The 14,478-nt window shown below is 47.9% G+C and overlaps 1 protein-coding gene across 5 annotated transcripts in view; it reads right to left on the bottom strand.

The window, feature by feature from the left end:
• The window catches only part of LOC146020716 (caspase-8-like), a 115,958-nt gene that overhangs the window by 38,491 nt on the left and 62,989 nt on the right, over positions 1-14,478 (bottom strand). For all 5 annotated transcript variants that reach the window (XM_083154077.1, XM_083154079.1, XM_083154078.1 and 2 more), the window contains exon 8: positions 4,353-4,420. In XM_083154077.1, coding sequence (XP_083010203.1) covers positions 4,353-4,420 — 68 coding nt within the window. The remainder of the gene's footprint in view (positions 1-4,352; positions 4,421-14,478) is intronic.

Here is a 14,478-nt window from a genome sequence, read left to right as displayed (position 1 = left end):
CCCAGGTGGAGCCTTCTCCCCCTGCTAGCAAATGGCCACCAGGGATTGAGTCCTCATGCAGCGCCAATAAAATGGCGGGGATCCGGCGTGCGCCGGGTGGCCACACATACCGTGAGCTGCTGCCCACAAACAAGGTACCCTGGTGGTTCAGCGGGACGGGCGGCAAACCGGACGACCGCTTGCTAGCCACAGCCGGCAGTCACCCCTCGCCGGCTGAAACAGCCACTATGTGCGCCTAGCAAGAGCAATTCACACGCACTCCTAGCGGGGAGGGCTTTATCTTTAGAAGAAGGCCCCCGGAGGTGGCTGTGGCTCCCCAGTGCCCGGGGGACGCTGCAGGTCCCCACCCATGAGTGTCGATGCAGCGCCGGACCCGGGTTATGGAGCCTGCAGCACAGGGGTCTTTACAGACCCCCAGTGCTGCTGCTCTGTCACTGACAGTGGTCAGTGTAAAAGAAAAATGAAGTTTAGGCTGCTAAACAGCAGCCCCTCTAGTGGGTGCATCTGGCTCCTGCCAGCACCCCAAAAAAAACTGGGCCTGGAGGCGGGTAGAGGAGGGGAGGAGCCCGGCTGCCTGTGAGGCAGTTCAAGTTTAACCTCTAGGGTGCTGGTGCTCTCTCCCACTTCCACTACTCATTGTCAAAGCCTGTGGCCCCTGACGTCTCCCGAAAGTAGAAATGTTTTTTTAAATGCATGTAACATGACTTGGAAACAGATTGAATGTGGGGAAAAAAGGACAATTCAGAGACGAGGATGACCCCTAAGCAACGAGCTTGTGGGGTAGGGTAGATTGTTGAGTTGTCAACAGCGATGGAGATGTCAGGATGGTAACTGTTCTTAGTTGGCGGGAATATAAGTAATTCCGTTTTGGAAATATTGAGTTTGAGTTGGCAAGAAGACATCCAAGATGAGATGACAGAGAGACATTCAGAGACTCTGTCCAAAACCACTAGTGACAACTCTGGGGTTGATAGATAGATTTGAGTATCATCCACATATAAGTGATACTGAAATCCAAAAGAGCTGATTAGTTTGCCAAGGGAGGAAGTATAGATTGAGAAAAGCAGAGGACCTAAGACTGAGCATTTGCGGAACTCCAACTGACAGACGTAGTGAAGAGAAAGTAGAGTCAGAGAAGTGAACACTGAAAGAGCGATCAGATAGGTAAGATGTGAACCAGGAAAGGGCTGTATCATTAAGACCTAGGGAGCGTAGTGTTTGTAAGAGAAGAGTGTGATCCACAGTGTCAAACACAGCAGAAAGATCTAGAAGAATAAGTAGCGAGTAATGGCCTTTAGACTTAGCAGTTACCAGATAATTCACCACTTTAGTCAGTGCTGTCTCAGTGGAGTGTTGAGAGCGAAAGCCTGACTGAAGCGGGTCTAATAGGGTGTGAGAGTTAAGAAAGTTTGTGAGGTGAGAGTAGACAAGTCTCTCCAGTAGCTTGGAGAGGCATGGGAGCTGAGAGATGAGAGATAGGACGATAGTTAGAGAGAGAGTTAGGGTTGTTTTTTTCAGAATGGGAGTCACTGTATGTTTGACCAGAGAAGGAAAAGTACCAGTAGCAAGAGACAGATTGCAGATTTTAGTTAAGATTGGAATAAGCACAGGAGATAGATTTTTAATGACTTGTGCAGGTATAGGATCAAGAGGCGAGGTAGTAGAGGAAGAGGATAAGAAAAGTGTGGATACTTCCTTTTAATTTGTGGGCTCAAATGAAGAGAAAGTGCCAGAGGGTTCAGGTGGGGAAGAAAGAGGGTTAGAGGTTGTGGAGCATACCATTTCATCTCGGATGTTATCAATCTTGTCCTTAAAGTAGGAGTAGTATTAGTAGTTCATTTATTTATAAGGTGCCACAAAGTGTCTGCAGCGCCTTACATAGTAAACAAAAAAAACAAATTACAAGGTAACGTACAGGGTGTGTTGACAAAATACAGCATAAATAGGGGTATAGTCGAAATTGTCTGAAGATGAAGTGGAGGAAGGCAAGAACAGGGCAGGAGCACTGGTGAGGTAAAGAGGTAGGGTTAGTACGTGAGGAAGGAGGGCCCTACTCATAACAGACTAAAAGGAGGTGGGTGGACAAACGAAAAACAATAGGATAATTAGGAACGGATGGGAACAGATGGAGGGGTAGGCAGGATAGGAGGAGCAAAAGAGGTTAGGAGGAGGAGGGATAGGCTAGTCGGAAGAAGTGGGTTTTGAGGGAGCGCTTGAAGGAGGTAAGGGTATCAGAAAGCCTGATAGGTGGCGGGAGGTTGTTCCAGTGCAGGGGGGCAGCGCGAGAGAAGTCTTGGACACGGGAGTGAGAGGAGGTGATTAGGTGAGAGGTCAGGCGGTGGCGGTGCTAAGAAGACGGGAGGGAGTGTGGATAGAGATCAGTGAAGAGAGGTAAGGAGCGGTGGAGGAGGAGAGAGCCTTGTAGGTGGTGGTGAGGAGTTTAAAGAGAACTCGGAAAGGAAAAGGAGGCAAGGTCTTGTGCATTGATGGTAGCCAGTGGGGGAGGAGGGGGAGGGTACAGAAGAGACTTAAATGTGTTAAAAAGTCGCTTAGGGTTGGTGGCTTGAGAAGAGATGAGAGTTTGGTAGTATGTTTGTTTGGCAGTGTCCAAAGCATTGCAGTAGGAGTGGTAGCTAGTCTTATATGTGAGGAAATCAGTCATACTACGAGATTTACAGGATTCTTAGCGTCGTTCTAGTGACATCTAGTACATCTCTGATGAGGGCCATCTGACAGGTAGAGAAAGTTGGTGAAAGGCAACATACAGTAAGATAGGAGAAGGAATAGAGGGCATCAGGGGAAGAATGGAGTGAAGAGTTTGGAGGAGGAATGGATGATGGACAGTGTCAAAGGCAGCAGAGAACCTGAGAAAGACCAGACTGGAAAAGTGACCATCTGCTTTGGCAGTGAGAAGGTCGTTGGGGGTAGAAGCGGTACTTGTGTATTATCACGGCGCCCAATTTAATCTAAATCGCATACGATATCGCGTACGATTTAGAGGCCGATTTGATCCGCGATGCAATTTAGCGGCAGATTTTTGGCCGATTTGCGGCAGATTTTCCACCGATTTGCATGCTATTCCTCCATCCTTGCACACCCCCAATATCCAAGTCAGCCCGAAGCGTGGCGAGCGGATGCGGTACGCGTCCTCCCGACCTGTTGATACCCCCACTATCCACGTCGGCGTGGAGTTGATTCTATAAAGCGTGGCGAGCCCGAAGCGTGCCGAGCACAGTGAGCCTCGCGAGGGGACGTGGAAAACGATCCTGAAGCGTGGCGAGCGCAGCGAACCCTGCGAGGGGACACGGAATACACGTCAAGTAATCAGTGTCCGGTCGCCATGCTTCGGGATCGTTTTCCGCGTCCGCTCGCTGCGCTCGCCACGCTTTATGAAATCAACTCCACGCCAACGTGGATAGTGGGGTTATGAACAGGTCGTACCGCGTCCCCTCGCCACACTTCAGGCTAACTTGGACAGTGGGGGTGTGCAAGGATGGAATAGCATGTAAATCGGCTGAAAATCGCGGAAAATCGGCCGCTAAATCGCATCCTAGAACCGTAGAAGCTTTATCTAACAGTACCCTGCTGAAGTGTAAGTACAACAAACACCAAAGGGAGCTTTCTCGTTGAATTGGCATTCTGTTTGTTCTGTTTATGAGCCTTCTAAAAGGCTTTTCTACATACATAGATTTTTTTTTCAGTTTTATTTGATTGCATTTGGGTATTGTAAGCCTTTAAAAATCTTTTAAATTCTTGGCCCTGACTGATCTCACCACAGGAAACTCAATGATAGCAGCCATCATAAGGACATGTGATATTCACATTACTGTAGCACAGATCCTGGATATTCTACATAATCAGAGACATATGCTTCCATTAAGAAGTATAACCAATACATTTCATTTATTTAACTTTAATTATTTATATTGTGCCTATTAATTATAAAGTGCTTCACATCAGTCAATGCTCCAATGGAGCTTACAATCTATACTACCCACTATACACACACACGAAGAAAAATAAGGCCGCCCGGAGGAATCCCAAACACTTTGAAGACACATTCCACCAAGAGATGGCTCAGTACAGTGATTCAGAAATGCTAACCACTGCGCAACGTGCCCTCATTCCTGTAGTCAGTCCTGAGATGTAACAGTGCTGTGGACCACTCACCTTGCCCTGTGGCATTATCTACAAAGTGACAAGTGCAGTGGTCAGGGTGGCGTTCTGTGGGGGCAAAGACTGGGCTCACTCACCAGAAGGCACTGCCTAGGGCAATGGATTGTGATGAAGGCACTAGTGACATTGTAACAATGAGTACAGAATCATTAGTCTGGATATTACATGAGAATAACCTGTGCTGCTGGCTGGTCAGTAAGGCTGAGGATGGACTGGTGCTTCTCAGGGTTTTGAGCTTTGAGATCTAGAAGATATAAAATAAATGAATAATGTTGACAGGACCAGAATAGCGGTACAGCAAATGAGGATGTCTGGTGGGAAATTAGAACCAGAATAAGACAGTGCTATTGGATATCAAACAATCAGCATGTTATATTAAATATATTAAAGGACAGTACACATCTACAAATACTGTAGCTTGGATTAAGAGTTAATATAACAACTAGGAATACATTAACAATATGGCCACAGTTATACTCTATACACTGTATTACACGCCGAGCCCAGGCCAAATACATCACACAATTACATATAAAGATACCTTATATGTAATTAAGGTACATATAACATTTATTATACAGTATGTACCTTACGATGCATGCGTTGGCTCCATCTGTACTACATATTTATTTATTAACAGTTATTTATATAGCGCACACATATTCTGCAGCACTGTACAGAGAATATTTGAACATTCAGTCCTTGCCCCAGTGGAAATTACATTCCCTACTACATGTGCACATACACTTTCAATCTAGGGTTCATTTTTGGATTGTGGGAGGAAACCAGAGTACCCGTAAGAAACCCATGCAAGCACGGAGAGAATATACAAACTCCACTCATTAAGGGCCATAGTGGGTATGGAACCCCTGACCTCAGTGACGTGAAGCAGTTATGCTAACCATTAAACCATCCGTGGTGCCCATATCCATAACATCCTACAACATTCATGTTAAAATGTACACTACAAGTACAGTATTAGCCCACATTGAACCACTATGTAACATGGGCACTAGTAGCTCCTACCAAAAGTCCTGGTTTTAGAGGCACCACTTCCATCAGTCCAATGTTTGTGCTGGATAAGAGCCAGGGCTATAAAAGTACGTTCGCCTGATTATTGTATGTTGGAAACTACTGAGGAGGAAAAGGGTCTAGGTCTATTTCAGGTGACCTAAAAGGCAGGCAGGCAGGTAGGTAGGCAATGTAACAAAGCAATGAGGAAGGCTAGTCAGATGCCTGGTTGCATAGGGAGAGGAATCAGCCACAGAAAGAAAGAAGTAATAATGCCACTGTATAGGTCATTGGTACGACCTCATCTAGAGTATTGTGTTCAGTTCTGGAGGCCATATCTCCAGAAGGATATCAGGTACTTGTGTATTATCACTGCACCCGCGAAATCATCCGCAAATAGGATTCGATTTAGCGGCCGATTTTAATATTATTCCATCCTTGCATACCCCACTATCCAAGTCAGCCCGAAGCATTGCGAGCCCCGAGGTATGCGTCTTCCCGACCTGTTTATACCCCCCACTATCCACGTCAGCGTGGAGCTGATTTCATAAAGCGTGGCAAGCGCAGCGAGCCACCGAGTCAGAAGTGTGGCGAGTGCAGCAAGCCCCGCGAGGGGACGCGGAAAACGATCCCGAAGCATGGCGAGGGGACATGGAATACACAGCAAGTAATCCGTGTCCGCTCGCCACACTTCGGGATCGTTTTCCGCGTCTGCTCGCCACACTTCGGGCTCGGTGGCTCGCCACGCTTTATAAAATCAACTACACGCCGACGTGGATAGTGGGGGTATGAACAGGTCGGGAGGACGCGTAACGTGTCCCCTCGCGGGAATCGCTGTGCTCGCCACGCTTCATGCTGACTTGGATAGTGGAGGTGTGCAAGGATGGAATAGCATGGAAATTGGCAGAAAATCGCGGGAAATCGGCCGCTAAATCACATAGCGGGTCGAATCGGCCGCAATCGCCCGCTAAATCGTATGCAATTTAGATGAAATCGGGCGCCGTGATAATACACAAGTACCGGATATCAATACATTAGAGACTGTACAAAGAAGGGCAACTAAAATGGTGCATGGCCTACATCACAAAACTTACCAGAAAGATTACAAATTCTTAATATTTATAGTTTAGAGCAGAGATGGGAAAGGGGGGGACGTGATAGAAACTTTCAAATATATCAAGGGTTATAACAAGGTGGGATGCGGTCATCTATTAGAATGAACTTAGGTCTACAGTCATTAGGTCGACCCCACTAGGTCGACTGGCAGGAAGGTCGACCTGACTTAAGGTCGACATGGGCCAAGGTCGACATGACTTAAGGTCGAATTTGCATAAAGGTCGACGTGAGGAAGGTCGACTGGTCATAAGGTCGACATGGGTTTTTCACTGTTTTTTGAGCCGACATGTTCCGACAGGCGGTATTTCATGCCCAACCATCCACTAGGGCGTGGTGGGAGAATAAAATAGTGTGTCGAGCGCAGCGAGGCACCGTGCCCGAAGCATTGCGAGCGAAGCGAGCGAAGCAAGCGATGCGAGGGTCCGATTCTCATTGCCAACTGTGTCCATGTCAACTGTGTCGACATTCGGATCAAAAAACAGTGAAAAACCCATGTCGACCTTATGACCAGTCGACCTTCCTCATGTCGACCTTTATGCAAATTCGACCTTAAGTCATGTCGACCTTGGCCCATGTCGACCTTAAGTCAGGTCGACCTTCCTGCCAGTCGACCTAGTGGGGTCGACCTAATGACTGTAGACCTAAGTTCATTCTGACAGATGTCCCGATTCCTAACAAGGTACAGGTGGGAGACATTCTTTAAATGAAGGGAAGTAGTAGAACACAAGGACATGCACTGACACTAGGGGAGGGAGGTACAGGGGAAATCTGAGTAAAAATTACTTCACAGAAGGGGTAGTGGACAAGTGGAATAGCCTCCCATCAGAGGTGGTAGAGACTAGGACATTACATCAATTTAAACATGCTTGGGATAGACGTAAAGACATCATTACAAGTATATAAGGATTAAATAGGGCTTGAGGAAACAATGAAGTTAAAAAATGGGCAGACTAGGGGGTGTAGTCAATGCAGCCGGCGAGGGGGTTAAATGGCGGGGATTGTTAAAACAAGCGATCCTCGCCGTTTAACCACCGCGCCGACTGCGCATATTCAATGTTCTGGGTGTAGTGTTTCCGCGAGCGTCCCTGTCAGAATCAGCGTAGCGTAGTGTTCCCGCAGCTGCTTAACGTAGCCAGTATCCCATATTATTGTACTTTGTTAAGTTGCTTTCATCATATTCTTATTATTAACTAAAATCCAGTTACCAGTTAACACATGTCGTCATTACGGTTTCAGATGTATGATATGGCAGGTGTGAATGTGAATCCTGAAACATCCTCACTATCCACGCCTGCTCCAAGTGTGGCGAGCGCAGCGGACCCCGCGAGGGAACGCGGTTCGCATCCTCTGTACCCCCACTATCCACGTCGGCGTGGAGTTGACTTTCTAAAGTGTGGCGAGCGCAGTGAGCCCGAAGCGCGGCGAGCGCAGCCTGTCCCCTCGGTAGTAAAGCCTAAAGTTGGGCATTGTAAGTCCCCCCTGATCACATTCTCTAGCGTGGCCATTTTAATTCTAGGGCATTTATTCCACCAAATAAAGGATGAGATTATGCTATTGTTTCCGAAATATCTCATCTCTAATAAAGACCAGATTATTACCTGGTAATATGTTTTCCTCTACTCCACCATGGCAGCCATCACAAATGGGTTCCTCCCCACTGGGTAGTGCTCCGGAAAGGGAAAAAAAGACACCTGCCCCTATAAGAAGGCACCTCCTCCTGGCCTCAGTGTCTTTGCATTCTCCAGCTTTAAAACAAAACACATTATTAATCCGCATAACACATGTTAACAGTCATGACATAATGGGACGGGAATATATGCTGCCATGGTGGAGTAGAGGAAAACATATTACCAGGTAATAATCTGGTCTTTCCTCTACCTCCCCCATGGCAGCCATCACAAATGGGTAATACCCTAGCAGTTGATATATGGGAGGGCATACTCACGAAACCAGAGTTACTTCACTCTAGACTTCAAATTAAATCATAAGGTACTGCTTCAGCCTCCTTCCCTATATCACCGCGCTAAGGACGCTTCTCCCGACCTTAGCATCTGATGACGACATCACATCCACACGATAGTGCCTCGTGAAGGTATGAATGGAAGACCACCCGGCTGCTTTGCATAATTCTAGTACTGATGCAGATCCTCTCTCTGCCCAGGACGATGCAACCGCTCTTGTGGAATGGGCCTTCAGACCCACTGGAGGCTCTCTTTGCCTAATCTGATAGGCTCTGCAGACACAGGCCTTGATCCATCTAGCCAGTGTGGCTTTCGATGCAGCTTGACCCTTGTTTACTCCTTCCGTTAAAACGAATAAATTCTTCGACTTACGGATCGTTTTCGTATTCTGTATGTAGATTTTCAGCGCTCTTACAACATCTAATCTGTGTAATCGCTCTTCTTTCACATTTGACGGATTGGCACAAAAAGAAGGTAGGATTATATCCTGGTTGATATGAAAGTCTGATACAACTTTAGGTAAAAATTCAGGGTTAGTTCGCAGCACTACCCTGTCCTCAAAAAAATTCAAAAAGGGCTCCTCCGCCCAGAGTGCCTGCAATTCTGACACCCTCCTTGCGGAGGTTATTGCCACTAGAAAACTGACTTTCCAGGAAAGTAACTTAAGTGTAGCCTCTTGTAGCGGCTCAAACGGTGCCTCCGTCAGAACTCCTAAAACTAAATTTAAGTCCCACGGTGCCACTGGCGACCTGAATCTTGGTTTGATCCTTTTCGCAGCCTGGATGAATCTGCGTATATATCTGTTCTCTGCCAGATCCCAATCTAACATTGCTCCCAATGCTGATATTTGTACCTTCAGAGTATTTACTGCTAAATCAAGTTGTAAACCTGCTTGAAGAAAACCAAGTATTGAGGCAACTTTACTTGGTATCTGCTGGTTTGAGCTGCACCAGGACAAATACTTCTTCCATACTCGATAATATATTTTGGATGTTGATTGTTTTCTTGCTTTAAGCAAAGTGTTGATCACTGAATCACAGAAACCTTTAGATTTTAATGTCGCGGTTTCAGAAGCCAGGCCGTCAGTTTCCATGCTGGTGGCTGCGGCTGACGTACTTGGCCTTGGACTAGGAGGTCGGGCCATTCGGGCAGGAACCATGGTCCGTCCACTGCCATTTGCATCACCGTAGCAAACCACGCCCTCCTTGGCCAATACGGAAGTATTGCTATCACTTCCGTCTCCTCTCTCTGTATCTTTCTCAGTAGGCGCGGAATGACTGGAATCGGCGGGAAGACATACGCTCTGAACATGTTCCACTCCGCTGTCAGGGCATCTACCTGCTCCGCTTGTGGATCTCTGAACCTTGAGAAGTACCTTGGGACTTTTTTGTTGTGACTTGTGGCCATAAGATCCACCTGTGGCCACCCCCATCTCTCTACGACCATGTTGAACAGGCTGTCGTTGAGCGCCCACTCGCCCGGTAGGCACTCTGTTCTGCTTAGCGAGTCCGCAACCAGATTGTCTTTCCCTGCCAGGAAGACTGCCGAGATGCTGTGCACGTGACACTCTGCCCATTCCAGCAACTGGGATGCTATCTCCATGAGGCGTCGACTTCTCGTCCCACCTTGACGGTTTATGTATGAGACTACCGCCCGGTTGTCTGATCTTATGTTTAGGTCTCTGGCTATCAGCTGATCCTGGAACTCGTGACAGGCCATGACCACCGCCTTCATCTCCCTGAGGTTGGAATGTGCGGCTTGCCACCTTGGAGACCACCGTCCTTGCGCAATGGACTGACCGCATGTCGCTCCCCAGCCTCCTTGGCTGGCGTCTGTTGTTACTGTGACCTGGTTGACTACTGCAAACGATTTTCCCGCTTCCAGTCGTTTCACGTCTGACCACCAGGCCAAATCTGACTTTGCGGCTTTTGTCAATATTATCTTTTGAGTGAGATCTTTGCTGTTCTTGTTCCACTGTGACAGGAAGCAACTTTGGAACTTTCTTGTGTGGAACCTTGCCCAAGGTACAGTTTCCAATGCGGCTGCCATCAATCCCAGTATTTCCATGCAGTCCTGGGATGACACGACTGATCTCCTCATCATCAATGTCACTTGGTGTACCAATTTCTCTCTCCTGGTCTCCGTGAGAGACACTCTCATCTTTTGAGTATCTATTGATACCCCCAAGTATGTAATCTTTTGAACTGGCACCAGTTGGCTCTTTTTTACATTGACCAGCCATCCATGATGTTCCAGACATTTGAGCACTAGCTCTGTGTGCTCCTTTACCAGTTCTTCTGAGTCCGCCACGATTAAGATATCGTCGAGATAGGGCCAGAGTTTTATACCCTGTTGTCTCAGCCTTGCTATGATCACAATCAACACTTTGGAGAAAGTTCGCGGGGAAGTCGACAGGCCGAAGGGAAGAGTCACAAATTGATAAGTGACCCCTTGCAGACGAAACCTGAGAAACTTGTGATGGTTTGCGTAGATGGGTATATGTAAATAGGCGTCTTTTAAGTCTATGGACGTCATGTAATCCCCGCGTTTTAAGTCTGGAATTATCGATCTTACTGACTCCATCTTGAACGTTCGACTTAACACAAACTTGTTCAAGCGCCTTAAGTCTAGGATGGTCCGAAAACCCCCTGACGCCTTTTTCACCACGAAGAAGCGAGAGAACCATCCCTGCCTCTCTTGCTTCTTCGGCACTGCTTCGACAACTCCTTGTCTTAGCATTTCTTCCAGACTTGAAAATAGCGCCTGTCTCTCCTCCATGTCGCTGGGTACTGGCGACTCCACAAAGAGACTTCCCGGAAGTCTCATAAATTCGATTCGATATCCGGACTGAATTATTTCCAGAACCCACCTGTCCGTGGTGGATTCTCGCCAAGCTTGGTAAAACTGTTTGAGCCTGGCGCCAACTCTCTGTATGACGGCGTCATTGTTGCTCCTTTCGGAAAGGAGCCTTCCCTTCTTTCCCTCTTTGGGAACGAAAGGACGCCCGAGACATCCAGCTTCCTCTCCTATAGGCCCTTCCCGGCCTATAAGCCCTGGAGTCTCTGTATTCCTGCTGCTGAAATCGATTAAATTTCGCTGGAATATTCTTTTTGACAGCTTTATCTTGGGGCAACCAGACTGATTTGCCCCCCGAGATTTTAGTAATTAGCTCATCAAGCTGTTTGCCAAACAGGTACTCCCCTTGGAATGGCAAGGATAACAGTTTATTCTTTGACTGTACGTCAGCCGCCCAAGGTTTCAACCAAAGGGCCCGACGTGTTGCCGCTGCAGTGGCAGCTGCTCTAGCGGATAGGCGTATGGAGTCCATAGTTGCCTCACACATAAACTCAACAGCCAATTGTACATCTTGGACTGTTTTTAGGAGTTCGGACCTTTTAATACCGTCCAAAATGTCCGCCTCCAATTGCTGGCACCATCCTCGCATTACACGTGAGGTGACAGCCATAGCAGCCGCTGGCTTAAGGGATGCCCCTGCCGTAAGGTACTGCTTTTTTAGACCCAGCTCAAGTCTGCGCTCCATAGGGTCTTTGAAGATATTTACATCTTCCAAGGGAAGTGTAGTCTTCTTAGACAGCCTAGATATAGCTGCGTCAACTTTTGGCGCCTCTTCCCATGTCGACACCTGATCCTTGTCGAATGGGTACATTTTCGTTACTCTGGTGGAAGCAGCCACCCTCTTATCCGGGTGCTTCCACTCCTCAGTAATAACAGCTTTCAAAGTCTGAGATAAGGGAAAACATTTCCCCTTCCTTTTCTTATCCTTGAACAAAAGTTCCTGTAAATTAAGGTCCTCTTGCTGATCCTCAATATTGAGGGCCCTATGGATAAGCTCTAACAGGTTATTGATCATATCAGGATTGAAGTCCTCCGACTTGTCCTGAGGTGTGTCTTGATCCTCATCCGGATCCTGACCCAGCAACTGCGCACAAGTGATGTCCTCCACAGAGTCATCCGAGTCGTCACTTAAGACCACATGCTTCCTTTTTCCAGACATTTTACTCAGGTCTTCTTTTGTAACAAAAGTCCCTGCTAATGCTGTTTTCAGCATATCCACTAGGTTCGTCATTTGAGCCGTGGGTAAAGGCTGAGGGGCCTTACACTCCTCACAGAGGCCGCCCACATGCTTTTCCGGTAAAGTTTTATCACATGAAAAACACTTAGGTGAGTGCGTCCTCTTGTGTTTGGCTTTACTCTCCTTCTCTTTGCTGGCCTCAGACCTGCAACAGCCAAATACCATGCCTAATTAGCCTTTAATCCAAAGCACCATCACCTGATCACCACAAGGAAAAAAATTCCCAAACCAAAACCAAAACCAAAGTACCAGTAACAAAAACCAAAACCAAAGTACCGATAACAAAAACCAAAACCAAAACAAAATCACCCCAAAAAATCACTGTTTGTGGCTTACCCTGACTTTTTGGCTGCCTGCCGATTTTCCTCTTCCATATTAGCAGCGGTGCACACTGACACAAAATTTAAAAACCACAATTAAGAGTACTGCGTAGTTAGAGAAGCCAGCCACCCACAAGCATTAATCACTGCGCATACCTTAAGAGCCTTGCTCCAATGATGCACACCTGAACGATATAATAACAACCTGGACCTGCTCACACAACTCCCTACAATAAGGAATATAATGTTAGGGACCAATTTCACACTCAGTGTGGCATGGAACTCAAGGCTGGAACCATGCCACACATTACCAGCTTTAGCTTAAGCAAAAGAATATGCTGAAAAAACACACAGGCTTACCAGACGGTATACGCCGACCGGCTTCTCACAGTCCCCTCACGCTGCACATGGACGCCGGGAACACACAGACGCCGGGAACCACACAGACGCCGGCTTTCACTTCCGCCCTTAATAGGACGGAGAGACGCGTCACAAGCCCGCGTCACCAGCCCGCGTCACGCCGCGCACCGCCGCTGACGTCTGCCCGCTTTCTCTAATGGATTAACGCAGGTCAGGCGTGCTGCGGCAACGCGATCCCGGCCGCCATTAGCAGCACGCCTGCAGACGCCGCCCCTGTAGCTGCCCCCGTAGGGGTCCGCATGCGGCTCAAGGAGTTCCACATACCTCCATAAGGGCTCGGCCTGCCCTCCCTCACTGCAGGACCGCCGGAGCTGCTGCAGGGGGACACAAAACAGTCGGTTCCTTTCCTCTACAGCCCCCAGGGTAAGCCACCTCTCACACACTACCCGAAAGGGAAAAAAAGACACTGAGGCCAGGAGGAGGTGCCTTCTTATAGGGGCAGGTGTCTTTTTTTCCCTTTCCGGAGCACTACCCAGTGGGGAGGAACCCATTTGTGATGGCTGCCATGGGGGAGGTAGAGGAAATATAGGTGATTGCTGAAAGAGATAGAGAAACTTAGGCAAAATTACCATCTTTATCAAATGGACACATCCCAATACCGTTAATGGCAACTTCATCCAACATTTACATTTGATTTGAATTTCTTCTATTAGGGGGGCAACATGGTCTATAATGAAGTCCTTTGGATATAATAATACACAGATATTTAAATGTATCCACCCAGGGAAGCAAAGTATTAATCCCAGATTCACCGCTACCTTCATCTGTTATGAAGAGATGTGATTTATTCCAATTAATAATTAGCCCCGAGTAACGCCCAAATTCCTGAAGAGTCTCACGTATCATAATCGGCAGATCTCTAGCATAATTCAATATGCCCACCAATAAATCATCAGCGTAAAGGGAAACCATATTATGTCTCAGAACCCCTCTCAATCTGCCATCTCCCAGTATCGTTCTAAGTATACAGATGGGGCTGGCTTCATCTTCGCCATCACGCCAGCCCTGCCAGGGGGCGCACATGCATGAGAAGCTTGCGTGACCCCTGGGGACGGATCCTGCCTCCGGTCCCCGCGCCGTCGCCACCCGTCATTACAGGTACCCCTCGCCGCCCCGAGCGCCCTCCCTAACCCTGCCCGTCTCCCTGAAGCGGAGACGCCGAGAGACTGGGACGCGCGTGCGTGTGAGATGCACGCACGTCCCGGTTCAGTGTAGCCATTGTCCACCGGCGCTCGCCAGCGGGGAGGGTCTGCCGAGCCCCGGCAAAGGATGGCAGGGGCTCCATCTGTACATGCTATTGGCTCAACCACCACTGTGAAAGGGGGCACCCTTGTTGAGTTCCCCTAGATATGGGAAAAGGCTCTGAAACCTACCCGCTGAT

The sequence above is a fragment of the Crinia signifera genome, chromosome 7 (assembly GCF_055691185.1).
Source record: "Crinia signifera chromosome 7, ASM5569118v1, whole genome shotgun sequence".
In the NCBI taxonomy this organism is placed as follows: Eukaryota; Metazoa; Chordata; class Amphibia; order Anura; family Myobatrachidae; genus Crinia; species Crinia signifera.
The sequence above is the reverse complement of the archived record's forward strand: the minus strand, read 5'-3'. Positions and strand labels throughout refer to the sequence as shown.